This window comes from Melopsittacus undulatus, chromosome 21, assembly GCF_012275295.1.
Source record: "Melopsittacus undulatus isolate bMelUnd1 chromosome 21, bMelUnd1.mat.Z, whole genome shotgun sequence".
Lineage (NCBI taxonomy): Eukaryota > Metazoa > Chordata > Aves > Psittaciformes > Psittaculidae > Melopsittacus > Melopsittacus undulatus.
This window is the reverse complement of record NC_047547.1, coordinates 2,339,769-2,363,198: the sequence shown is the minus strand read 5'-3', so window position 1 is coordinate 2,363,198 and position 23,430 is coordinate 2,339,769. Positions and strand designations below refer to the sequence as shown.

At 67.5% G+C, this 23,430-nt stretch overlaps 4 protein-coding genes and 2 non-coding genes across 10 annotated transcripts; 5 read left to right on the top strand and 1 right to left on the bottom strand.

The window, feature by feature from the left end:
- Nucleotides 1-79: 79 nt before the first annotated feature.
- CCNT1 (cyclin T1) lies at nucleotides 80-6,527 on the top strand. 2 transcript variants are annotated; one of them, XM_034071544.1, is made up of 9 exons: nucleotides 80-291; nucleotides 455-536; nucleotides 728-856; nucleotides 1,240-1,300; nucleotides 2,127-2,189; nucleotides 2,407-2,452; nucleotides 3,996-4,159; nucleotides 4,494-4,564; nucleotides 4,824-6,527. In XM_034071544.1, the coding sequence occupies exons 1-9, from the start codon at nucleotides 116-118 to the stop codon at nucleotides 6,183-6,185; spliced, it is 2,154 nt and encodes a 717-aa protein (XP_033927435.1). In that variant the 5' UTR covers nucleotides 80-115; the 3' UTR covers nucleotides 6,186-6,527. The 2 variants fall into 2 exon arrangements, 1 of the variants encoding a protein (XP_033927435.1); XR_004550431.1 differs by lacking the exon at nucleotides 3,996-4,159 and having other exon boundaries at nucleotides 4,824-4,963.
- Nucleotides 6,528-7,175: 648 nt separating this feature from the next.
- KANSL2 (KAT8 regulatory NSL complex subunit 2) lies at nucleotides 7,176-13,561 on the top strand. 4 transcript variants are annotated; one of them, XM_034071565.1, is made up of 10 exons: nucleotides 7,176-7,228; nucleotides 7,813-8,072; nucleotides 8,613-8,791; nucleotides 9,237-9,351; nucleotides 9,535-9,698; nucleotides 10,478-10,644; nucleotides 11,031-11,127; nucleotides 12,207-12,460; nucleotides 12,850-13,023; nucleotides 13,368-13,561. In XM_034071565.1, exons 2-10 carry the CDS (start codon nucleotides 7,822-7,824, stop codon nucleotides 13,464-13,466), a joined length of 1,500 nt encoding a protein of 499 aa, XP_033927456.1. In that variant the 5' UTR covers nucleotides 7,176-7,228; nucleotides 7,813-7,821; the 3' UTR covers nucleotides 13,467-13,561. The 4 variants fall into 4 exon arrangements, with proteins under 4 accessions (XP_033927456.1, XP_033927457.1, XP_033927454.1 ...); XM_034071566.1 differs by lacking the exon at nucleotides 7,176-7,228 and adding an exon at nucleotides 7,282-7,638; XM_034071563.1 differs by lacking the exon at nucleotides 7,176-7,228 and having other exon boundaries at nucleotides 7,655-8,072.
- LOC115945435 (small nucleolar RNA SNORA2/SNORA34 family) lies at nucleotides 11,190-11,318 on the top strand. Its single transcript, XR_004079768.1, has one exon. It is a non-coding gene; the product is annotated as a small nucleolar RNA SNORA2/SNORA34 family (small nucleolar RNA).
- Nucleotides 13,162-13,289, top strand: LOC117437373 (small nucleolar RNA SNORA2/SNORA34 family). The gene has a single exon (XR_004550435.1). It is a non-coding gene; the product is annotated as a small nucleolar RNA SNORA2/SNORA34 family (small nucleolar RNA).
- Nucleotides 13,562-15,498: 1,937 nt separating the features above from the next.
- NCKAP5L (NCK associated protein 5 like) lies at nucleotides 15,499-20,359 on the top strand. The gene is given in 13 exon segments (XM_034071649.1): nucleotides 15,499-15,616; nucleotides 15,995-16,142; nucleotides 16,396-16,464; nucleotides 16,560-16,598; nucleotides 16,683-16,802; nucleotides 16,880-16,981; nucleotides 17,237-17,740; nucleotides 17,742-18,943; nucleotides 19,016-19,169; nucleotides 19,239-19,317; nucleotides 19,420-19,707; nucleotides 19,814-19,953; nucleotides 20,049-20,359. Coding segments are annotated over 12 exon segments (3,015 nt in total). The 5' UTR covers nucleotides 15,499-15,616; nucleotides 15,995-16,055; the 3' UTR covers nucleotides 20,280-20,359.
- A 206-nt stretch (nucleotides 20,360-20,565) lies between these two features.
- On the bottom strand, nucleotides 20,566-23,147 carry TMBIM6 (transmembrane BAX inhibitor motif containing 6). The gene is made up of 10 exons (XM_034071456.1): nucleotides 23,069-23,147; nucleotides 22,443-22,541; nucleotides 22,267-22,375; nucleotides 22,052-22,172; nucleotides 21,913-21,961; nucleotides 21,740-21,837; nucleotides 21,577-21,656; nucleotides 21,342-21,442; nucleotides 21,193-21,265; nucleotides 20,566-21,103 (listed from the first exon to the last, which is right to left on the bottom strand). Exons 2-10 carry the CDS (start codon nucleotides 22,496-22,498, stop codon nucleotides 21,080-21,082), a joined length of 711 nt encoding a protein of 236 aa, XP_033927347.1. The 5' UTR covers nucleotides 22,499-22,541; nucleotides 23,069-23,147; the 3' UTR covers nucleotides 20,566-21,079.
- Nucleotides 23,148-23,430: the final 283 nt, after the last annotated feature.

The window sequence follows — 23,430 nt, the reverse complement described above, 5'->3', positions numbered from 1 at the left end:
CCATGGCGCATGCGCGGCTCTTCTCCTGTGCCCCTCCCGTCCGTTCGATTGTGTGACGCAATCTCGTAGCGGTGCGTGCGTGCGTGCGTCGCTCCGTGCGCGGGCGCAGAGCGCCATGGAGGCGGCGGCGGGCGGCGGGGCCGGCGGCTCGGCGGGGCGCCGCTGGTACTTCAGCCGCGAGCAGCTGGACCGGAGCCCGTCCCGCCGCGCCGGGCTCGACCCCGACAAGGAGCTCTCGTACCGGCAGCAGGCGGCCAACCTGCTGCAGGACATGGGGCAGCGCCTCAACGTGTATCCGGCCTGCGCTAGGCCGCGCGGCCTGCGCTCGGGTAACCGCCGCTGCCGAGCGGAAGGGCCCGGGCCGGGCCCGGGTGCACCGGGGCCTGGCGGGGGGGGTGAAGGGGGGGCGCGGGTGCCGCCGGGGCTCTGTGTGCTTCCTTAACGGCGCCTTCAGGTCTCAGCTCACCATCAACACGGCCATCGTGTACATGCACCGCTTCTACATGGTGCAGTCCTTCACCCAGTTCCACCGCAACGTAAGTGCTGGGGCCGCGGGGACCCCCCCGGGGTGACGCGGGGGGAGCAGCGCGTTGGGAGCCCCTTTTACCTTCTCTTGGGGCTGGATTTGCTTCCTTATCTGGTTTACAAGTGAGGAATGGGGCTTGTTTTGTTGCTTGAAGCTCGCACTTGCTAACTGCTGGAAAACTGCTGGCTCTCCCCGCTGCAGGCCGTGGTTCCAGCCGCGCTCTTCCTGGCAGCCAAGGTGGAGGAGCAGCCTCGGAAGCTGGAACATGTCATCAAGGTGGCTCGCGCCTGTTTGCACCCCTTGGAACCGCCTCTGGAGCCCAAGAGTGAGGTGAGTGGGGAGATGGGAAGGGTGGGATAGGGATAGGGGGATGCTCGGTGCCTAAAGGGCTTCTCTTTCCTGTTTGTGGGCTCGGAGCAGGGTGTGGATGTGGCTGTTCTCTGCTCTCCCCACACGCTGGTTCCCTACTTCTGGAGCAGCTTTATCCAGGGAAGCTGAAGGGAAGTGAAGCAGCAAATCCCTGTGTGCCCATGCAGTGTCAGGGGCCAGCACTGAGAGGCTCCCTGTGACAAGCAGGAGCTGGGCCACTGCTGCCTCTTTTCCAGTTGGGAATCTGGGCCAGTTCCCCCCATTCCAGTGGGATTCCCCTTTGCTGCTTTGGTGGTGGTGATGTGCACTTACACTGTGGATAATGTGGTGTCCTCTCACCCCAGGCTTACCTGCAGCAAGCCCAAGACCTGGTCATTCTAGAGAGCATCATCCTGCAGACCCTGGGTGAGTGTTCCAAAGCAGCCCAGCATTCCCAGAGCCAGGAATACTCTGCAGAGCACCACAGTCTTCTCCACAGCAGGAGCCCAAGCAGCAAACTGTCCACCCCCTTTCTCTTGTTCTCCCTGTCTCAGGTGTAACCCAGGACTTAAAGTCTCTTTTCCCCCCTCCCAAAGCAGGTTTTGTGCTGCTCCGGCGCCATTGTCCTGTCGAATTCCATAATGCTCCAGAATTCCTATGCTCAGGAAGCAGCTTGTGCTGAGCTGAGCAGTGGGGTGTCCCTCACTGTGGGGCCACGGGGGCCACCAGAACCACAGGGGGTGGTGCTGGCAAAGCGGGGGCTGAACTGCAGCTTCTCCTCTTTTGCGTCCTGCTGCTTCTAGAATATTCCCCATGGGAAGGAGCATTCCCCATGGGAAGAACCAAATCTGCTGCACACATGGACTGGTTTGAACTTCCCCCATGCCTCTGGAGCTTCATGCCCACAGTGAATGGGAAGCTGCAGCAAGGCTGAAGCTCTGCAGTGCTGGAGCCCCCTTCAAAGGGAAGGCGTCTGCTTCCTCTTAGCGTTTTGGGTGGCAGATGCCTTGGAGCAGATGCCATTGTCCCCTCCTTCCTCCCAGCTGCGCTGAGAGGCTGTGTCCTGCTGGTGCTGAGCTGGTTTGTGTGCACTGGGGGCTCTCAAGCTGCTTCTGGAGGTCTGGGAGCAGCAGCTGTGGGGTTTGTGAAGTGGAGAACCCAAGTCGTGTGGCTGTGAGCAGAGCAGGGAGGGAGGGAGCCTCCTCAAGGAGGTCCGTGGCCTTCTGATGCCTTCATTGTCTTCTCCTTCCAGGCTTTGAGATCACCATCGACCACCCCCACACCCATGTGGTGAAGTGCACGCAGTTGGTGCGAGGTGAGTGAGGGATGGGGCTGCTCCTCTGCGTAACCTCACCTGGGTGCTGCAGACCCCTTGGGGCAGCGCCCGCCCTGAGCTCTGACCCCTCCTTGCTGTGGGGCACTCGTGCTGCTGTGGGTCCGGGGGGTGCGGAGAGGCCTGGGCTGGGCTGCGCTGCGGTGGTTTCTGTCACTTCACATGCACTGACCCCCTGCTCTGTCCTTTTCTCTTGCAGCCAGCAAGGACTTGGCCCAAACTTCCTATTTCATGGCTACCAACAGGTTATTGCTTTACAATCGCTTCATATTTGGCAGAGGGTCTTAACTGGAGGAGAAGTGGCACCAGTGGCACCAGTGAGCCCGGGCACGGGGCAGCCTCTGAGCCAGTGGGGTTGGCTCTGAGCCCTTCCTCCTGCTCAGAACCAGCTACAGCATCAGGATGGGATGCTCAGAACCTGCTTTATGGGGAGTGAGGTGGTTGTGAAGGCTCAGCCCCCCCCAAGCACAAAGAGAGGCTGGAGATGCATGGATGGGGTCTCACTGCAGTTAGCCCTGAAGCGGGGCTCTGAAGGTTGGCACCAGGGACTGGCTGTACCCCAGAAGGCTGATGTAGATGGTAAAGGGGCAGTTGGATGCAGGCATGAGGCCTCACAAGGGAAAAGTCTTGTTCTTGAGCCTCGAAAGCAACAGAAAGCCTTTGGGTTTCCCATTGGGAACGCTCTCTGTGGGGCTGGCCCTAGATCCTCACTGCAGGGCTGATCCCAGCACTTGCAGCCTTGCTTTCCCGGGATAAGCAGCTTCAGGAGCTCACGCTGGGAGCAGAGCGAGGTGTGGACATGGAAAAGAGCTCCCAGGAGTGGTGGGATGGGAGGGAAAAGCTGGGATAGGCCCTGGCAGAGGCTGGTTCCCAGCCTGTGGCCTGGGGTGAGCGGTTGAAGGTGGTCTCTAACCCATGGGCACTGTGTGGGTTTCCCAAAGGAAAGTGCTGTTGGTAGGGAAAGGCAGCCCTGAGATGGGTTTTAGCCCTGAGATGGGTTTTAGCCCTGAGATCGGTTTTATCCCTGCAGCAGCAATGGAAGCACACATTAAGATTGGAATGGAAAGAAATCCAGGTGGAAAGGAGGAAATGCAGCCTCAGTGTGGCCGTAAAGTGATGCTGGGAGAGCCCAAAGCGAGGAATTGGATTGATGAGGCAGATGGAGCTGTTTTAACTTGGATTTCTTCTGGCATCATCCCAGGGCAGGGCTCAGGCTCTCTGAGCACCCAGCTCCACTGCTTACCTTGGCAGCATGGCCAGAGGCTCCCAGTTCCCTGCCTTTGGCTTCTTGGTCTGGAGCAGCAGCTCCCTGTCCCTCTGCATTGCCCTGAGCAGTGCAGGCTGAGCCCCGCCTGGCGAGGGGTGCAGGTCCTGCCATGGGGGCTGCCGTTCCCCCCGTGTTCCTGCAGGCAGAGAGCAGGATGTGTGCTCAGGGCATCGCTGCTCCCCTCCCACCTCCCAGTGCTGGTGTCTGAGCTGTCCCCTTGGAGCCACCCCCACCTGCAGTGCTCTTCCTCAGCTTGGGAAGAGCCAGCCCAGGAGCTGCGCTTGGAATTGCCTGGAGCAGAGCCCCCAGCAGAGCTCGGGGCTGGCAGAGCCTTGACCAGAGCTGCCTGCACCCAAATGAGCCCCAGCAGGAGCAGGGTTGGAGCGGGGGCAGGACCCCGCGGGGGTGTCCCCCCTGTGTCCCCAGCCCCTGCAGTGGTGTCAGTGGGCGCTGGTGAGTGCTGAGGGTCAGGCTTGGGAGTTCATGGCTTTCTGTTTCTCTCTCCCTGCTGGTGCCGTCAGCCTGCATCTGACCACCTTCAGCCTGCAGTACACCCCTCCCGTTGTGGCCTGCGTCTGTATCCACCTGGCTTGTAAGTGGTCCAACTGGGAGATCCCAGTCTCCACGGACGGGAAGCACTGGTGGGAATACGTTGATGGCACTGTAACTCTGGAGCTCTTAGATGGTAAGTTTGGGAGCGAGGTTTTCCCCCCAAAAACACAAAGGCTCTTCCGTTGTGTTGGCATCTCTGGTCCTGGGTCTGCCTTCAGCCCCGGCCCATGGGCACTGCAGGGACTCCAGGGCTTCAGGTCTTGCCAAGGTTTCAGTGCAGCAGCAGCTTCTGTGGTCCACCAGAGATGGCAAAAGGCACCGAGGGAGAGGAGTTTACTGTGGTCAGTGCTGGTGGCTCGCACTATTCCCCTCCTGCGGGAGCTCCATCCAGCAGCGAGTAGGGGGTGCCCGGATTAGTGCTGCTCTGGCTGGCTCTGACCAAGGGGCCTGGCTTTGTGTCTCTGCAGAGCTGACCCATGAGTTCCTGCAGATCCTGGAGAAGACTCCGAGCCGGCTCAAGCGCATCCGCAACTGGAGGGTAAGGACCTGCTCTGGTGTCCTGTGTGTGGCAGCTCCGTGTGTCACTGCGGTGCTGGCGGTGCGGGGGCACTGCCTCTGCAGGGCATTGCTTCAGCACCAAACTGAGCTCTTGTGAAGAGGAGGATGAGGTTTCAGCCTCACCACCATAGGCTGGGGCTCTTCCCCATGGGGAGGGATGGGGATAAAGTGGATCTAAGCGAGAGCTTGCCCCCAGCAGCCAGCCCCAAGTGACCCAGTGCTCCCTGCCTTGCCTCCAGGCCTCCCAAGCAGCCCAGAAGTCCAAGGCTGACGAGCACGGGGACGACGAGAGCCTGTCGGAGCAGACCATCCTCAACATGATCTCCCGCAACAACAGCTCGGACATGAACATCGCGGGGCTGATGAGCATGTCCACGGCCTCCAGCACCGCGCTGCCGCCCGGCCCCGACTCCCCCAGCGAGCAGAGCGGCGACGTGGCCCAGGCGCAGGAGCACTGGTACCCCCCAGCCAAGCTGGAGCCAGCCCAGAGCCACCGGACTAGTGAGAGCTGCGGTGCTGAGCACCCCGGGCAGCAGCAGGATGGGGTGCCCTACCCGAAGCCCGGCACCAAGAACGCGCCGGCGGCCAAGGTGTCGCTCAAGGAGTACAGGGCCAAGCACGCCGAGGAGCTGGCGGCGCAGAAGAGGCAACTGGAGAACATGGAGGCCAATGTGAGGTCCCAGTACGCCTACGCTGCTCAGAACCTGCTGGTGCAGCAGCATCGGGAGGTGCAGGATAGGGACCCATCGCCCATCATCCTCAAGATCCCCATCAGCGGCCCCGAGAACCCCGACAAGGGCGACAAAGCCTCGGCGCTGAAGGTGAGGCTGCCGGTGAGCGGCGCCGGGGAGCGGCCGCTGCCCTCCAAGCAGGAGGAGATCAAGATGCGCATCAAGGTGCCCCCCGGCGGGGACAGACACAGCTCCTCGGACGAGGGCAGCGCCAAGGGCCGGGAGCACAAGGAGAAGCACAAGGGGCACTCCTCCAACCACCACCACCACCACCACAACCACCACTCGCACAAACACTTCCCCCCCCAGCTCGGTGCTGGGCCCAGCGGCGCCGGCACCAAGCGCCCGGGGGACTCTAAGCACAGCGGCCAGCCCGGGGCTGTGCCCCACAAGAGCTACGGGCCCCTCTCCTCATCCTCCTCTTCCTCTTCCCGCAAGAGGCCTCTGCCCGAGGAGGCGGCCGCCGCAGCCCACGAGCACCAGCCCAAAGGCAGCAAAGCCTCCAAAGGCCCCGGGGCGTCCTTCCCGTACCCCCATCTCCCCACGGATGGGGGGAGCCTCCCCTTCGCTGCTGCCAGCAAAGCACGGGGGCCCCACAGCAAACTGGACAAGGGCCCTTCGGGGGCCAACGGGCACAGCTCCAGCCAGGCCAGTGACTACCAGGACACAGTGAACATGCTGCACTCGCTGCTGAGCGCACAGGGCATGCAGCCCACCCCCCCGCCCGCCTTTGACTTCCACTCCTATGGGGAGCTCCTGAACCCCCCCCGGGCTTCCAGCAGTGCCAGAGCGGCCCCAAGCACGGACAAACCCCGGCCCCCGCCACTGCCATCAGAACCGCCCCCCCCACTGCCCCCTCTGCCTAAGTAACCCCCCCCCCTTTTTACTACTGAGTCGGCCCCGCAGCCCTGGGCTGCCCCCAAGGGGCTGTTTGGGCTCCACTGCCTCACGAGAGAACTATTTTATTATAATATAACTTTTATTATTGCTATTTAGAGCGGGCGTTGGTGAAGCTGTGAAAGGATCAAACCCCCTTGCTCTGGTCCTTGCTCCTTCCCTTCCCCCCCTCCCTTGACCCGCAGTTAATGGGGGGCTTGGTCCCTCCCTCCCCCCTTGTGGGGAACACGCATTTGTGGGGGGGTCTGGGGGGTATTTAAAAGATGTCACAGAAAATTTAAGACGTTTTACAAATAATTTAAGCAGTAACTTATACCTTAGTGCTTCCTTGCCTTTAATCTGCGGGGGGGGGTGATGAGGGGAGGGGGAGATGAAGGGGAAGGCAGGGACTGGGGGTGATGGAGCTGCTCTGCTTTTGGGAGCCCATCTCCATCGCTCCCCCCTGCTGCAGATCCCCCTTCCAGCCCCACCACCAATGGGAATGGGGCCGTGTGGGGTTGTTCTGGGCTGCCGGGTGTTGAACGTTGTCGGGGTGAGGCAGAGCCCGGAGGAGCTGCGGGGCCTGGCTCAGACCCGGGGTAGGAGCGCACCGGGAGGCACCCCCCGGGGCAGAGCAGCCCCGTGCTGGGTGCTGGCGGTGCAGGGCGCGCTCCGGGGGGAGCAGCGTTCCCAGCCCCCTGCCCGTGCGCGCTTGTCCCACACCGAGCCCGGTTCTGTGGCTGCGGAGTCCCGGTTACCGGTCCCGTCCCCCCGTCCCCCCCCCGGTTACCGGTCCCGTCCCCCCGTCCCCCCCCCCGGTGCCCCGGGCCAGCGCCGCACACGGACGGATTTCCCGCCACGCCGCTCTCACGTGACCCCTCGGGGCGTGGCTAATCCCCGCGGAGTGACAGCTGCTCCCGCCAACCACGCCCGGCTCCGGCCGCTCCGCACCCGCCGCTGATTGGCTGCCGGATGAGCCAATGAGGTGTCAGGGCGGGCGCTGCTCTGAGGCAGCAGGGAGGCCGGACGGCAGCGAGGTAAGATGGCGGCGGCGGCGCCCGTTCCCTGTGCGGCCCTTGCAGCGCTTCCCCGCGGCCCCCCCACGCTGCCCCGGTCCCTGCACCCGCACCGGCTGCGGGAGCCGGTCCCCCCCCGCCGCCCTCCGCTCTGCTGGTGCTGCCCGGGCCGCTCTCTGGAGCTCCCTGCACGTCCGCCGCCCGCGGACAAAATGGCGGCGTCGGGGGCAGGCGGGCGGCAGGGACTGCGCATGAGCGGCGCCGGGGCGCGGGGTGCAGCACGTGTGCGGCGGGAGGGACCGGGATGTGCGGGCATAGACAGGACGGGCCGGGAACGGGAAACGGGCACAGGAGATAGGGGGGGGAGGACCGTGACATGTGCCGGGATGGGCCACGATCAGCGGGGTCACCGGGAGCAGGAGTGAGCCCCGGTACGTACCGGGTATACGGGGGTGCACTGGAATGCACCGGGAGCAGGGGATGCGCCGGGCTGGACCGGAACCGGGGTGGGCATCGGGGTGTGTTGGGATGTACCGGGAGCAGGAGTGAGCTCCGGGATGGAGCGAGCTCCTCTACCCCCCCCTCAGCTCCCGGTCCCTCTGCAGCTGGGAAGCATGAACCGGATCCGCATCCACGTGTTACCGTCGAGCCGCGGGCGCCTGCCGCCGGTGCCGCGGACGCAGGAGCCGCTGGCCTGTGCGTTCACCCCGCGGGCCTGCTCCCAGCCCCGCCTGGACGGGCAGGACTTCTGCATCAAGCACATCCTGGAGGACAGGACCGCCCCCTTCAAGCAGTGCAGTTACGTGTCCGCCAAGAACGGGCGGCGCTGCCCCAACGCGGCGCCCAAGACGGAGAAGAAGGATGGGTGAGTGCCCCCGGACAGCAGGAGGAGCCTCTCCTGGTGCTGCTGCTGCCCTGCAGCCCAGGGGCTCGCTCCTTGGGGGGGTGAAGCTAGAAAAGGGCGCCGGGGTTGTCTCTGCTCGCTGCTCCATCAGCGGGTGGCTGCAGTGATGCAGGACCTGGGGAGAGCTGCAGCTGGAGCCCGTGGCTCAGCCTCAGCGCAGACCCTTTGGTGGGATGGAGCCGGTGGCCGGGGTGCGCTTGTGCTGCTCTGGTGCATAGAAAACGGGGAGGGAAGGACCCTGGTGCTCAGGGAGCGCAGCAGCAGAGCCCAGCTCCCCTCGCGGAATGTGGCCGCTGGGTGTCCCCATTCCCTCGGGGAAGCTGCTGTGGGCAGCTTGGGAAGCAAGGTGGGAACGGCTGGGAGCAGAACGCACTCCAGTGCCTTTAAGGACCGAGCTCTGCTCCTCAGCGCTGCGTGTGCCTGCAGCGGAGGCGCTGCCCGGGCTCCAGGGGCTGATCCTGCTGTGCCCGGGGCGGTGCTGAGCCCGTGTTTTGTCCCCAGCACCTCGCTGTGTGCGGAGCACGCCCGCAGGAACGCGCTGGCACTGCAGGCACAGGGCAGGAAGCCCCAGGCCGGGGCAGGAGGGGAGAACCTCCTGTGGCAGCTCAGCGCCTATGCCCGCGCCGATGCCGGCGCTCAGCCGGCCGAGAGCACCCGCAGCGAAGCCGCTCGCATCCTGGGTAAGGGCCGCGGGGCCGGAAACCCCTTCTGGCACCATGGGATTGGGCTGGGGTTAAGGCACCTTAAAGGTTCTCTAGCGCCAGCCCCTGCCACGGGCAGGGACACCTCCCACTGGAGCAGCTGCTCCAAGCCCCGTCCAACCTGGCCAGGGATGGAGCATCCCACCCGTTCCTGAGTCCCATCACCCTCACTTCCCTATATCCAGCCTGAACTCATCCCCCCTTGTCCCATTGCTCCAGCCCCTGAGGCAGGTCCCTCTCCAGCATCCTTGTACCCCCTTCAGGCTCTTCTCCAGCCCCGGGGTTCTCAGCCCCTGAGCATCCCCGTGGCCTCTGGCCTTGCTGCAGCAGATGCAGTGCACCTCTGTGGGGTGTGGATGTGTGCTGTGCTGGTGCCGGGGGTACGGGATGAGGGGCCCATGTCCTGTCACCCTGCATCCCGCAGATGAGGACAGCTGGAGCGATGGGGAGCAGGACCCTGTCACCGTGGAGCAGACGTGGCGAGGGGACCCGGACAGCGAGGCCGACAGCATCGACAGCGACCAGGAGGATCCCCTCAAGTGGGTTGGGTGCTGTGCGCTCAGGGTGGCCCCAGGAGGCTGCTTGTGGGTGATGTTAATGGTGGGGCTGTTACCCCTAGGGCTCCAGGGCTCCCACCTCTTGGGTGCTGGTGCTGCTGCCCACGGCCCTGTGTGATCCAGGGAGGGGAGCAGCCCCCATGGGCCCTGCTGGCTGTCTTGCAGGCACGCGGGGGTGTACACAGCCGAGGAGGTGGCTCTCATCATGAGGGAGAAGCTCATCCGGCTCCAGTCCCTCTACATCGACCAGTTCAAGCGCCTCCAGCACCTCCTCAAGGAGAAGAAGCGGCGGTTCCTGCACAGCCGCAAGGGCGAGCACGAGGCCATAGGCAAGTGCTGGAGCTCTCTGCCCCCCCCGGAGCTTGCCTCTTCCAGCTGGGGGGGTTTGCCTTGGGAAGGGCTGGAACCACCACAGGAGGTGGCTGGGGCTGGCCTGGTGCCTGCAGATGCTATCGTGGCATTGGGAAGGTTCCTTTGCTCTTCAGTTGTCAGGAAATGGGACTACAAAGGGAATCGTGAGACAAAAGTGCCTGCTTTGGATGGGATTTCCTGCTTTGGGGGTTCTGAATGCTTGGATTCAGCCGTCAGGCCCTGTGTGGGGCAGCCAGGCTTGGTTCCACCCCTTGTGCTGTGCTCCCATAGCCCTGCTCCGCACAGATGCGGCTCCAGCATGGCCTTAGAATAGCTCCTGCTGGAAAAGGCCCTGGAGCATAAAAATAACTGCAGTTTGGTACCTACCAATTTGGCAGAGCTCTTTATAGCCACCCAGGGATGGAAGAGCAGCTCTCGCCCTCTAATTAGAGCCGGGAGAGCTCAGGGAAGCTTCCAGACCAGGCACCAGGAGCTGGACTTGGAGAACCCCCTGTCCTGCTGCGGGAATCCGAAGGGATCTTAGGAAGGTGGCTCTGCCCATGGGCTGGGTGATTTAAGGCCATTTCCAAGCCAGTTCCATGAATCAAAGCTGTTGGGGATGGGATCAGCTTTGTCACCACCAGATCCACTCCCAGCACCTGCATCTGACCTTCAGATGCTCTGCAGCTCTGGGTACCAGGGAAGGGATGGAAGCGGGGGGGGGGGGGAATGTTCTGACCCCCATCCCTCCCCACAGGCAGCAGCCTCCTGACGGGCACCGAGGGGCTCCTGGCCAAGGAGCGCGAGAGCCTCAAGCGCCTCAAGTGCCTGCGGCGCTACCGGCAGCGCTATGGGGTGGAGGCACTGCTGCACCGGCAGCTCCGCGAGCGCCGCGCGCTGGCCTCGGACGGGGCGGCCCAGCAGGTGAGCCCCACACCGGCAGCAGGGCTCACGCGTGGGGCTGCTGCCATGGGGCACCGGGAGCCGCGGTGGCCGCAGGGATGTGGGGCTGGGGAACGCTCCATAGGGGGGTGGCAGCGCCGTTGGTTTGGTGGGGACCCAGAGGCAGCCCCTTGGGTACACAGGAGACTGAATAGGGCCACTTCAGAGCTGTCTCAATTCCAAGCATTCCAGGAGCTGAGCCTGGAAAGTTTTCCCTCCTGCAGTCGAGTCCTGCCTGAGCTCGGTTCTGTCTGATGGAAGGGGAAGGACAGGATGAGGAGCTGGAGGGTGCTGAGCCCTTGCTCTTGGTGTGCTTTGGAGGCAGGATGTGGGTGCTGTGAGCTCTGAGCCCTGCTCTTGCCTCGCAGGCCCACACCACCCGCTCCAGCCAGCGCTGCTTGGCCTTTGTGGATGACGTCCGCTGCTCCAACCCGTCCCTGCCCATGACCAGGCACTGCCTGACCCGTATCCTTTGATCCTGCATTCCTGTTTGCTGGCATTGTGTGTCCCTTCCTCCTCCTCGCTCTTTGGCCCTCAATCAAGGCCAGTGGTTTGCTGTAGCTGCTGGTTTCAAACAGGAGCCCAGAGGAAGCAGCTCCCGGTCTGTTGGTGCTCCCATCCCCATGGATCAACCAATTCGTGTGGGAGCAACAGGAGCCTCTGCCTGGAGCGTCCCAATGAGGTCTCCAGTTCCCTGTCCAAGCGTGTGGATGTGCCCTGGGGTAGGTTTGGATCCCTTTGGAGCTGCATTCACTGCTTGGCTTTGGATGCTCCTCACCCTGGCTCCCAGGGAGCTGCTGTGGTTCCTCTCCAGTGCCCGGCTGGATCCCTGTGGAGCAGCCGGAGCTCCACAATGGGAAAGGTGGGGTTGGGATTCCTTGGGCTCAGCTTCTGTTGACACCAGCACCGCTTTGCCCATGCAGGAAAGGGATGAGCCCAGTGCTGGGATGCAGGTGGAGCTTCTCCCATTGGCCTTATGGCTGCCTTCAAAGGCAGTGCTTGAGCTGGGTTATCCAGACAGATCCAGATGTGCCCTCTCAGAGGCACTTCCCCCTCCACATCTGCCCTAGGAACAGCTTAAGAAAGTGGGTTAAACCTGGTGCCTTTCCCTGCTGGAGGTGGCTCTGGAAGCTCAGCAGGGGGGTTATGGATGTGTCTGACCTGAAAGCCTTGATTCCCACCCAAAGCCTGCTTCCCGTTGTCATCTGCATGGAGATGGAGCCTCTCTGTGGGGACAGGGGATGGGCTTGGGCTGCAGCTCCTCACTTCTGGTGGATCTGGTTGTGATTAAAGGCAGGAAATCCCATTTACACCTCGGGCAGGAACAGGTTTTCCACTGGGAAGGCAAATACATTGGGAAGATGGGAACACCGGAACTGAGCTCCTGCCTGTGGCCAAAGCATTGTGTGTGTGTGTGCACCGGCAGGGCGCTGCGCCTTTGGGATAGCTCCATGTGAGGGGCTGGGGGGGTGGTTCCTGCCCTGGGATGAACGGGGGGGGGTATCCCCGTTTGTTTGGGGGGGTTTCCTTGACGCCACCCGCAGACATCTGCCAGGACCCGAGCCAGGCTCTGTTCCGGCCCTGCCGGGGCTCCGAGGACGTTCCCTGCCCCAGGGCCGTGCCCCTGAGCCTGGGCCCGGAGCCCAGCTGCCCCCTGCACCTCCGCCTGCCCCCCCCCATGTACGTGCCCGAGCAGGGCCCGGGGGGGGCCGAGGAGCTGGGGGCTGCCCCCACGGAGCTGTACCTGAGTGCGGCCGAGCTACAGCCCTCTGAGAGCCTCCCGCTGGAGTTCAGTGATGTGAGTGGGGGCCCGGCAGCAAACCCCCCCCCGTGGGCTCTGTGGGGTCAATATCCCCCCTCCCCCCAGCACAGAGCCAAGGGGATTGTGTTGGTTCCTGCTGCCCTGGGGCACAGGAGTGGCCTGGGGTGGGAGGGGGTACAGGGGGCTCAGAGCCCCCGGACCTGCTGTGCTCCCATTTAAATCCTGATTTGGGGCTTTCTAAAGAGGATTTTCCCCCTCTTTTCCCATCGGGAATACACGAGGGGTTTAATCCTGGATTATTCTGCCCTGCTCAGCTTAAAGCCCTCAGAAATGGGGTTAAAGAGCAAAAAGCAGCGGGGCCCTTGGGGCTGCTCCTGGGGGAGGCACTTCCATGGGCGCTGAGGCTCTGGGTGCTGTGTCCTCAGGACCTGGACGTGGTGGGCGATGGGCTCCAGTGTCCCCCCTCCCCTCTGCTCTTCGACCCCTCCGTGGCGCTGGATCCGGCCCTGCGAGACGTGGCTGAGGCCGCAATAGACATCTTGGGGCTGGAGGAGCCCGAGGAGCAGGGCAGCGGCTTCCCCCCGGGCCCTGACCTGCAGGTACAGACCCGGAGCCTCGGGACCCCCCAGCCATGGGCTCTGTGCCCCACAGCCTTGTAGCCATGGGGTGGCCTGTCTCCGTTCCTGCTCAGTGCCACCCTTGTGCTTTGGGGGAGCCCCAACCTTGCTCCCCCCCCTCAGGCCCTCACTGAAGACCTCCAGTTCACTGTAGCTGCTGGTTTCAAGCAGGAGCCCAAAGGAAATTGCTCCCGCTCCATTGGCGCTCCCAGCCCATGGAATTGCCAATTCCTGCAGGAGCAACAGCAGCCTGGGCCCGGGGGGGGGGGGGGGGGCTGCAGCCATCCCCGGTACTCCTGCACCCACCCATGCCCCTTGTATCCCAGCAGAGCCCCCTCGCACCGGAGGAAGCTGCTGCCTCCACCGAGCCCCATGGAGCCACCAACGGGAACGTGGGGCCGGGATCCGGGAGCGCCGGGACCTGAGAGAGGCTCCGGGACTCATCCAGCATCATCCAGGAACTGGGGGGACCCCGGAGGGATCCCATGGGGAACCCCACAATAAAGCGATGGAGCTCGGAGCCCGTGTCCGTGTCCTGCGATGGGGCCGGAGGGGGGGGGGGGGGGGCGCAGAGACCGGGTCCGTGTCGGGCCCCTCCGGTCCCCGTGGATGGAGGCGGTGGCGGCCCCGGGACCCCCCCGCCCCCGGGCGCGGATTGGCGGCGGCGGGGGCGCAGGGCGGGGCCGGCCCGGTGGAGCCATGACGTCACCGCGGCCGCCGCCAGCCCCGGTCCCGGCCATGCCGCCCCGCGCCGCCGCCGCCGCCCCGCCGTGACCCCCGGTGAGTCCGGTACCGCCGCGGGGGGGGGGGGGGTCCTGGGGAGCGCTCCGGGAGGGGGGGGGAGCGGCGGGGGGTGTCCCGTGCCCCCCCCCCCGGGTGTCCCGCTTGGTGCCCCCCGAGCATCCCGGGGTGTTCCCGGTACAGCGCGGCTGAGCCCGGCTCTGCCCCTCGTCCTGCGCGTGTCCCCGGGGCGTCCTCACTGCCCTGCATCCCCACTGCTCCCACTGCATCCCCACTGCTCCCACTGCTCCCACTGCATCCCCACTGCTCCCACTGCATCCCCACTGCTCCCACTGCTCCCACTGCATCCCTGTTGTCCTCTGTGTGCTCCTGCTGTCCCCAGGGTCCCCACTGCATCCCCGCTGTTCCCACTGCATCCCAGTTGTCCCCAGTGTGCTCTTGCTGTCCCCAGTGTATCCTTGTTGTCCCCAGTGTCCCCAGTGCATTCCAATTGTCCCCACCACATCCTGCTGTCCCTCGTATATCCTGGCTGTCCCCAGTGTTCCCACTGCATCCCAATTGATCCCTCTGCATCCCGGCTGTCCCCAGTTGTCCCCACTGCGTCCCTGCTGTCCTCAGAGTCCCCAATGCATCCCAGCTGTCCCCACCACATCCTGATGTCCACACTGCATCCCCGCTGTCCCCAGTGTCCCCACTGCATCCCGGCTGTCCCCAGTGTCCCCACTGCATCCCGGCTGTCCCCAGTGTCCCTGGGATGTCCGATCTGTCCTCAACATGGCCCTGCTGCCCCAGGGCTGTATCTGCCTCATCCCGCCTGTCCCCAGGGTGTCCTTGCTATCCCTGGCGCATCCCTCCTGTCCCCACTGCGTCCCGGAGCAACCCAGCGGGGCTGTGGCCCTCGGGGCTGTGACCCCCATGTCCCCGGTGTGGGGCAGGCCAAAGCCACCCATGGGGCCACAGCCCGGGCTCTGGGTGCCCCGTGCTGGGACAGGGACCGGCCGCAGCATCCCCCTATGGGGACCCCCGGTTGTGCCCCCGCCACGGGCTCGGGCTCGGGGGGGCCAGGGCCGCTCTTCCCCTCCAGACGGAGTCTCACTTCCCCCCGTGACGCAGCCGGAGCCGCGGCCGCTTCCTGCGCCGGGGCAGCCTCGGGGCCCGCGGGCACCACCGGGACCCGGGGGGGGGAACACGGGGGCAGCACGAGCGAGGGCACCCGGTGCTGCCGCACAGGGACCGGCAGCAGCCGCGGGGTGAGGCCGAGGTCACCCGGGCCAGGGGGTTGGGGTGACGGGATGGGGCTCGGTGGGGACGTGGGGAGCATCAGCAGGGCCTCCCGTGCCCGTGCCCCGAGCGGGGCCGGAGGCTCCGGTTGTTTCGCCGCTCTCGTTGCGTTGCTCGGGAAGAGGCGGCGGAGTTGGGGTGAGCCCAAACCCCGGCCCCGTTCGTTGGGGTGCGGGGTCCGTGTCCAGAGCCCCGAGGACACCCCGAGGGGTGCTCAGGCTCCGAGGTCCCCGTCCGAGGGGGGCTCCAGGGGGGTCCCTCTCCATGGGGCGCCCTTTACCCTCGGGGGTGCCCGGTGCTTCCTCTCCCTCCGGTCCCCGCTGCCCCGGTCCCCCCCTCGCCGGTTCCTCGGGGCCGGCGCTGGCGGAGCCGCGCACCGGAGGCGGTGGCGGCCCCGGCTCCTCCCCGGCCGCGGCGGGAAGGCGGAGCCGGGGCCGCCGCCTCCCAACAATAGCGCGGCCGGGCCGGGCCGGGATGGAGCCTCCGCTGCCACCGGGACCGGCCCCGGGGCCGCGCTGAGCGGGGTCGAGCGGCGCCGCCGGGAGCCGCGGCCGTGAGTGCGCGGGGCCGGTGCTGGGGCCGGTGCTCGGGCTGGTGCCTGCTCCGGGGAGAGCGGCACCGGCGGCGGGGGGAGCCCCGGTGGGAGCGGGGTGTGCGGCATCGGGGGGGGGCCGGTCTGCACCCAGGGTCCTGTGCACCGGGTGCAGCGAGTTCCGGTGCCAGCCCCTGGTGGGGGGCTGCACATCCCGGTGCGCCGGGGCTGGTCCCGGTGCGGGCCCTGGGGCTGCTGCACATCCCCGTGTGCTGGGACCGGCGCTGGTCCCAGTGCCCTGCGCGCCCGGGAGGGGCTCCCGGTACCGGTGGGGTCGGGGCTCGGCCCCGGGGCTCCCCATAGCCCCGTCCCCCCCCTCAGCGCCGTTCTCCCGGGCAGGTGACGTCGCGGGGGAGCCCCGAGCGAGGACGTGGGGAGCCCGGTCCCCCCGCTGCCCGCGATGTCGGAGAGCGTGGCCGAGGCGCCGGGAGCCGGGAGCGAGACGGGCACCAGCCATGAGCTGCTGCAGCGGCTGCGGGAGCTGGAGGTGCGGGGGGGCCGGGACCGCCGGGAGCCAGTGCCCAGGCACCACTGTGCACCGTGACACCCGTCCCACCAGGCAGAGGGGGGTCCCCGTCCACCACATCCCCTGGGCCTGGGCCTGGCAACAGCGCTGCCGTGGCTCAAGGATGGGGACACCAAGGACCCGGTGGGGGACAGAGGAGGGGACCCCACGGACCCCAAAAGCGGGGTCCCAGGGGCTGGGGACACCCCTTGAGCTGTCCCCACTCTGTCCCCAGGCAGAGAACTCAGCCCTGGCCCAGGCCAATGAGAACCAGCGGGAGACGTACGAGCGCTGCCTGGATGAGGTATCCCGGGGACACGCATGGGACATGCGTGAACACGCGTGTGCTGGGCACGGGGCTGCCTGTGCCCTCACCAGGCTCCCCCCTCTGCTCCCCAGGTCGCCAACCACGTGGTGCAGGCGCTGCTCAACCAGAAGGTGGGTGTCGGGGGGGGGGGGTCCGAGGGTTTTGGGGGGCACGGGGGACTCCTGGCTCATCCCTCCCCATCCCGCCCCATCCAGGACCTGCGGGAGGAGTGCATCAAGCTGAAGAAGAGGGTCTTTGAGCTGGAGCGGCAGAACCAGGCACTCAGCGACCTCTTCCAGCAGAAGCTGCAGCTCTCAGCAGGGTCCTTGCCCCAGGTAGGGCCGGGGCTGGTGGGGGGGCACAGGGCAAAGCCTCCCCCCCAAACCTAACCCGGTGCCACCCCCGTCTCCAGCTGCCGCCGGTGCCCCTGGAGGCCCCCGGCAGCCCCGAGCCGGGCTGTGCCGAGCATCCACCCCCCCCGCTGCCCCTTGGGTGCTGCCTCTCGCTGCCAGAGGTGGGTACCAGCGTCTCTGACCCCCGCGTCCCTTGGTCTCCCCTCCCCAAGCTCCTGCTATTGCCTTGCCCGGAAGTGTGGGGTCCCCAGCCCTTGGCACCCCTGTTCTGGGGTCTGTGGTGTCCTTTCCTCTGTCCCCTTTCTCTGGGTCCTTGGTTTCCCCATCCTTGAGCCGTGGCATCGCCCTTTCCAGGCCCATCTGCCCCTTGTGTCCCCATCCCTAGCACGGGGGGTGACGGTGCCCGGCCCCCGCAGGTGATGCCACCGGTGCCGTCGGGCAGCCCCGGGCTCAGCCCCGCGCCCCTGGACGCCCTTTCCCCCTTCTTCAAGAAGAAAGCGCAGATCCTGGAGGTGCTGCGCAAGTTGGAGGAGTCGGACCCGCTGCTGGGCCCCCCCCCGGCCTCCCCCGGCTCCCCCGAGCCCTGCTCAGCCCCGGCCTGGGCCCTGTGTCCGCTGCGGGCGCCGGCGGCCGCCGGGGGGTGGAGGGGAGCCGAGGGCAGCCCCTGCTCCTCCCCGGACGAGCGCCTCGGGCTCAGCGCCTTGGCCGAGCGGCTACTGCGGGGGGAGCCCGGCTGCTGCCGCCGCAATGGGGAAGCGCTCGGGGGCGGCCCCCGGCAGCGGCGGGGGGGGGAGCTCCCCGCGTCCTTCCTGGGGCTCTGCGCCCCGGGCGAGGAGAGCCCCGACGGGTCCTTCGCGCCGCTGTCGCCCGGGGGAGCCCCGAACGCGCTGCCCTCGCCCCCCAAGGTGCTGAAGCTGCCGCCCCCCCCCCGCGGGGCTGCGCCTCAGTCCGCAGCTGTCCCAGGCCTCCAGGATCCCGTGCCGCAGCGGCAACCCCGAGGCCCCGGCCAGAGCCGCCTCCCCCGATGCCCCCCCCGAGCCCGGCTCCCCCGAGGGCCCCGTCCTCCCCCCGACCCGGCCCTACGAGGCGGCCGAGCAGCCCCCGGGCCCCGCGGCCGGCGGCGAGCGGGCGGCAGCTTCGCCCCCCAGCAGCCGGCGGGGCACAGGGGGCTCGGCCCCGTCCCGGCGCCCCGGCAAGAAGCCCCCCGAGCCCGGTTACCTCCCCTTCAAGGAGCGCCTGGCGGCCCTGGGCAAGCTGCGGGGCGCTGAAGGCCGAGAGCCCCCCGGCCCAGGCCGGCCCGAGCGGGGCCATGGGGCTGAGCTGCGCCCCCCGTCCCGAGGGGGGGGGTTGGGGGGCAGCCTGAAGCACCCCGAGCCGGTGCACGCCGGGGAGCCCCTGGCGCGGTGCTACTCCTCCGGCTCCATGGGGGAGCCCGGCAAGGCGGGGGGCAAGGGGCGCCCCCCCGGCGGCAGGACCCCACCGCGGGCCCCCCCGGCGCCCCCCGCCAAGACCTCCCGCAGCCCCCACGGCAGCCCCACGAAGCTGCCCACCAAGGCGGGCGCCGGCAAAGCCCCACGGGCCGAGGAGGCGGCCGGAGCCAAAGCGGCGGCCGGGCCCCATAAAGCACCGGCGGCCCCCGAGCCCCCCGGTCCGGGCCCGCTGCCGGGCGCCGCCGCGCACTCGGCCATCGAGGAGAAGGTGATGAAGGGCATCGAGGAGAACGTGCTGCGGCTGCAGGGGCAGGAGCGGGCGCCGGCGGCCGAGGCCAAGGGGAAGGCGGCCGGGGGCTTGGCCAGCTGGTTCGGGCTGCGGCGGAGCAAGCTGCCGGCGCTGAGCCGCCGCGGGGACGGCGGCCGCGGGCGGGACTGGGCCGGGACCCCGGCCCCGCTGCGCCGCGAGGTGAAACTGGCTGCGCGGAAGCTGGAGGCCGAGAGCCTCAACATCTCGAAGCTGATGGAGAAGGCCGAGGACCTGCGCAAGGCGCTGCGGGAGGAGCACGCGTTCCTGCAGGGGCTGGCGCTGGAGAAGGGGCGGCCCCGCGGAGCCCCCCGCGGCCCCGGGCACCTCCCGGTGCTGTACCAGGAGGTGACGGCGGAGACCTTCATGCAGCAGCTCCTGGACCGGTCAGTGCCCGGGCCTGGGCGGGGCGGGGGGTGTGGGTCCGGGGTCCCCGCCCCACGCTGTGCGCTCCGCAGGGTGGACGGGAAGGACGCGCCCTACGAGAGCCGCCTGGAGCACAAGCGGGAGCTCTGCGACCTCCGGAGGGTCCCCCCCGACGCCAAAGACCCCCGGCTCTGCCGCCCGCCCCGCAACGGCATCGTGGGGCACCTGCGGGAGGCCCCCGACAAGGTGAGCACCCCCCCCCCCCAGCCCCGCACACCCCTTACCCCAGCCGCTCACCCGCCGTACCCCCCATAGGTGCCGGATGTGGGGCTCCGGGACGAGCTGCCCTCGGATGAGAGCTTGTCCGAGTCGGGGACGTCGCAGCACTTCGCCGGTGAGGGGGCGCCGGGGGTGGGATAGAGTGGGATGAGGGGGCACCAGGATGGACCCCCCCCCCCCCCCCCCCCGGCACTGATTCCTCCCCTTGTGCCTGCAGCCTGTGGGTCACTGACGCGGACACTGGACAGCGGGATCGGGACCTTCCCTCCCCCTGACTATGGGGGGGTCCCCGCTAAGAGCACCCCAAAGCCGCGGGGCCGCCCTGAACCGCTGCCCGCTGGGGCCGTACCAGGGCGGCCGCCGGCCAGCACCAAGGTCCCGCGCAAGGCCCGGACGCTGGAGAGGGAGGTTCCGAGCGCCGAGGAGCTGCTGGTGCCCCCCAAACACCGGAGCACCCCCACCTGCCGCCCCCCGGGCCCCCCCGGCCACCGCGCCGGGCCCCCAGGTCAGTGTCCCACAGGGGATGGGGGGGGGGGGCTCAGCGCCCCACTGGGGTCATGGGGAGGCCCTGCCGAGCCCTGACCCCCCCCTCCCTTGTTGGCCCCCCCCAGACGCCGGTGCCGATGCCGGGAAGCCGCGGCGGGTCCAGCAAAGCAAGAACTGGACCTTCCCCAACGCCAAAGCCTGCGGTGCCACCGACCCCTTCCTGTGCCCCGCGGCGGGGCTGGAGGGGCTGCACCGGCCCCCACTGGTAACGGGAGGGGAAGGGGGGAAGCGGTGCGGTTGGTACCGACGGGAAGCGGGGGGGGGGGGATCCCATCACTGACCGCGTTGTTACCCCCCCAGGCGCCCGCCTGCAGCCCCGCCGCGCACCGAGGGGCGTCCCCGGAGGCGCCGCTGCCGCCTGCCCTCAGCGCCAGCAGCAGCCGCACCCCGAGCGCCTCGGACGTGGGGGACGAGGGCAGCACCGAGGCGGCGTCGAGGGACGGGGGCCGCGGCCCCCCGGGGCTGGAGCACTCGGAGTCGCTCAGTGACTCCCTCTATGACAGCCTCTCCTCCTGCGGCAGCCAGGGCTGAGCCCCCTGCCCGCGCTCGTCTTCCACAGCCCCCCCACGCCCTGCTCCCCGGTACCGGGGATGAGGGGTCCCGGTGCCCCGTTACCCCCCCCCCCCCCCCCCCCCCCCATCACCCGGTTCTCTCCAATGGTGCTATCACCGTGTACAGCCCCCGCCGCCGGGTTTTTAACTCAATAAATATGCCCCCTCCTGCCCCCCCCCCCCCCGTTTATTTATATAGTCCTTGTGCAGCCGCTGTGGTCTCTGCTTGTGGGATGGGCGCATGGACACAGGGATGGACACAGGGATGGGGCTGAGGGTTCCATTCTGAGCGTTTATTGAATCATCCCGGTGTACAAAGAGAGGTGGCGGCGGGATTGGGATCGCTCCGGTTCGGATCGCGCCAGCCCCACTGCTGCCATCCCATTGGATTTCTTGGCACTAAAGGAGAATCTGGCTGCAGGCAGGACCCGCTGCCCCCCCCACCCATCCCGGGTACCACAGGGACACGGTGACTCTGGAAAGCTCCGGAACGTGTCAGCCGTGGGATATGGGACCTGGGATAAGGGGGGGGGAGGGCGGGAGGTGGGAAATAGGGGTTGGGGAGAGCCAAATTCCAGCAGGATCCACAAATTGGCCGGTTTCTAATCAAAGAAAAGCTTGAACAAGAGAAAAACCCACAGAGGCGAAAGCTTCCGGCTGCTTCTCACGGCAGCAAAGCGCAACCCTGGAATGGACCAGAGGGAAAGGGGATGGGTGGGATGGGGACAGGGATGGGGTGGGGATGGGAGGGGGACAGCTCCACCTCAGCCTGGAGCCGCTTCACTTCTTCTCCTTCTTCTTGTTCTGCGGGAGGAAAGGGGGAGGTTGGGTGCTGGGGGGCTCCGAGGGGTGGGTTTGTCCCCCCCAGGCCATGCCCAGGCCCCATCACCCACCTCAGTCATGCCCAGGATCATGAGGAGCTCCCGGAAGATGTTGACGAAGTCAAGGAAGAGATCGACACAGTGCCTATGGGATGGGGAGGATGAATTGGGGGGGCCTGTCCCATCCCATCCAATCCCATCCCATACCCCCCAGCACCCACCAGATGTAATCCTTGTCCCCGTTCTCCGCCTTCTCAATGATGAGTTGCGTGTCAAAGAGCACGAAGCCGCACATGATCATCAGCCCCACGTAGAGATTGGCCTGTGGGAGGGAGAGGGGACGTTAGATAGGGTTGGTGTCACCAATGGGAGGTGATGTCAATCCATCCGTCCATCCATCCACCCATCCATCCATCCATCCCATGGGGGGCTCCTGGCAGACAGAAGGGACCGCACCGTGAAGAGCCAAGTGGATCCCATGAAGGCGTTAACCAGTGAGGAGAGAAGCATCAGGGTGAGGCCAGAGAGCAGGAATCCTGCAGGGAGAAGGCAGGGAGTGAGGCCTGGCCCTGCCCCGCTGTGGGGAGCCCCCAGACCTCCCCCCCCCGGTCCCTCTCACCTCCCAGGTAGAGGAAGCTGCGGCGCCGGGCGTACAGGGCACTCAGCGAGAAGCAGGTGAAGATGGTGGCAGTGCCCAGGAAGGCAGTGGGGATGATGCTGAGGGAGAGAGCAGGGGGTGAATGGGGCCTGGGGGGCACTGGGGGGCACGGGGAGCAGGGGGGCTGCTCCTACCTGGGGTTGATGGAGATGCACATCTGCAGCAGCGGCCCCAGGTTGATGCCTGCAAAACAGAGGTGGCGTCAGTGGAGCCATCTGGGTCTCTCACCCCCGCTCCCCACCGGGCCCTGGGGGGGTCCCCGGTGCCACCCACCGGTGAGGAAGGCGAAGCCCGTCAGCATCCCCAGCCTCTTGCGCTCCGTGTCGCGGCTGTGCGGGGTGGCCGTGAGCCACACCATGAGCCCCAGCGCGCCCAGGCCCGTCAGGAGGCTCAGCTGTGGGGCGAGAGGCAGATGGGGACCCAGCATCACACCGTGTAGAGGGGGTGCGAGATGGGGGGGGTCCCAACAACGCCCCATAGGCACTCACCTGGAAGAGGTGGGTCACCGCATTGATGTAAGCCCCCACGGCCGCCACCAACATGCAGAGGGCGAAGCTGGCGTAGACCCTCTTGAGATGCTCCTGGGTGGACGCCGAGCTGCGGGTGATGGGGGGGGGGTGAGGGGCTGTCAGGAGAGACCCCCCCGAGCCCCCCCTTTACTCACATGTGGGAGAACTTGAAGAGCGCGTCCATGTTGATGCTGCGGTCGAACACGTTCATGGTGCCGGGCAGGGGGGGCACCGGCCGCTGGGCTGGGATCAAGCTGCGGGAGCGGCGCTGGGTCAGGGGGACCCCATTGCAGCCCCCATAGGGATAAAGGAGCCCGGGGGATGCCCCAGGAGCTGCGGGGCCTTGCGGGTACCCGGGGGGGGGCCGGGCCCCGCGGGAGCTGCCGGCAGCTGGGGAGCGGCTCTGAGCTGCGGGGAGCGCCGGTGCCCCCGTGGGGCTGAGCGGGCTCCGCCTGCTCCGGTCCCTGCCCCATGGCGGGGGGGGCGGCACCGGGGCAGCGCCCAGAGCCGGGGCCCTTCCGGTTCCGACGGTGCCGCCCCCGCTCAATGCGGAACCGGGACCCGCACCCGGAGCCCCCCCGGTGCCCTCCGGGACCCGCAGCGGGGCCTGGGGACGGGGGAGGCGCAGGAGCTGCTGGGGCTGGGCCGGCCCCCCCGGTGAGGGCCATGGGGGGGTTGGAGCCGCCGGGACCCCCCCCCCCCGTGCGGCCGTTTCGGGTCGGGCGCTGCCCGGTGCCCCCCCCGCCCCCCGGCCCCCCCGCGCCGCCGCCGCCGCCCTCACCTGCGCGGCTCCGCGTCCGTGCCAGGCCTCGAACGGTCCCCACTCCGCCACTCCTCCGCCGCTCATTGGCCAGCGCTCCCCCAGGCCCGCCCACCGCTTCGTTCTATTGGCTGATAACCGCCCCCAGGAGTGAGGCGGGGCGAGCCGCGGCTGACGCTCATTGGCGGCTGGCCGCGCCCGAGAGACGCAGTTGGTCACACGCCGCCTCCCCCGCACAGAAGCGCGACGCTCATTGGTCGGCGTAGCCGTCGCCGAGCCAATCGGTACCTCCCCACTGGCTACCGCTCCTCTTGAGCGCCCCCCGGTGGAGCCGCCGTTACCTGCCCGTCCCTGCGCGCCCCCTGGCGGCGCCGCCGCGCACC

What these genes read in the sequence shown, in the direction of transcription:
- CCNT1 (XM_034071544.1), top strand. Translation starts at nt 116, where the DNA reads ATGGAGGCGGCGGCGGGCGGCGGGGCCGGCGGCTCGGCGGGGCGCCGC. An exon ending in TCACCCAGTTCCACCGCAAC is followed by an intron (nt 537 to 727) that starts GTAAGTGCTGGG and finishes TCCCCGCTGCAG; the next exon opens with GCCGTGGTTCCAGCCGCGCT. An exon ending in GTGCACGCAGTTGGTGCGAG is followed by an intron (nt 2,190 to 2,406) that starts GTGAGTGAGGGA and finishes TTTCTCTTGCAG; the next exon opens with CCAGCAAGGACTTGGCCCAA.
- KANSL2 (XM_034071563.1), top strand. Translation starts at nt 7,765, where the DNA reads ATGGAGCGAGCTCCTCTACCCCCCCCTCAGCTCCCGGTCCCTCTGCAG. An exon ending in CGAAGCCGCTCGCATCCTGG is followed by an intron (nt 8,792 to 9,236) that starts GTAAGGGCCGCG and finishes TGCATCCCGCAG; the next exon opens with ATGAGGACAGCTGGAGCGAT. An exon ending in GGGCGAGCACGAGGCCATAG is followed by an intron (nt 9,699 to 10,477) that starts GCAAGTGCTGGA and finishes CCCTCCCCACAG; the next exon opens with GCAGCAGCCTCCTGACGGGC.
- TMBIM6 (XM_034071456.1), bottom strand. Translation starts at nt 22,498, where the DNA reads ATGAACGTGTTCGACCGCAGCATCAACATGGACGCGCTCTTCAAGTTC. An exon ending in GATCCACTTGGCTCTTCACG is followed by an intron (nt 21,443 to 21,576) that starts GTGCGGTCCCTT and finishes TCCCTCCCACAG; the next exon opens with GCCAATCTCTACGTGGGGCT. An exon ending in GGGGACAAGGATTACATCTG is followed by an intron (nt 21,266 to 21,341) that starts GTGGGTGCTGGG and finishes CCCATCCCATAG; the next exon opens with GCACTGTGTCGATCTCTTCC.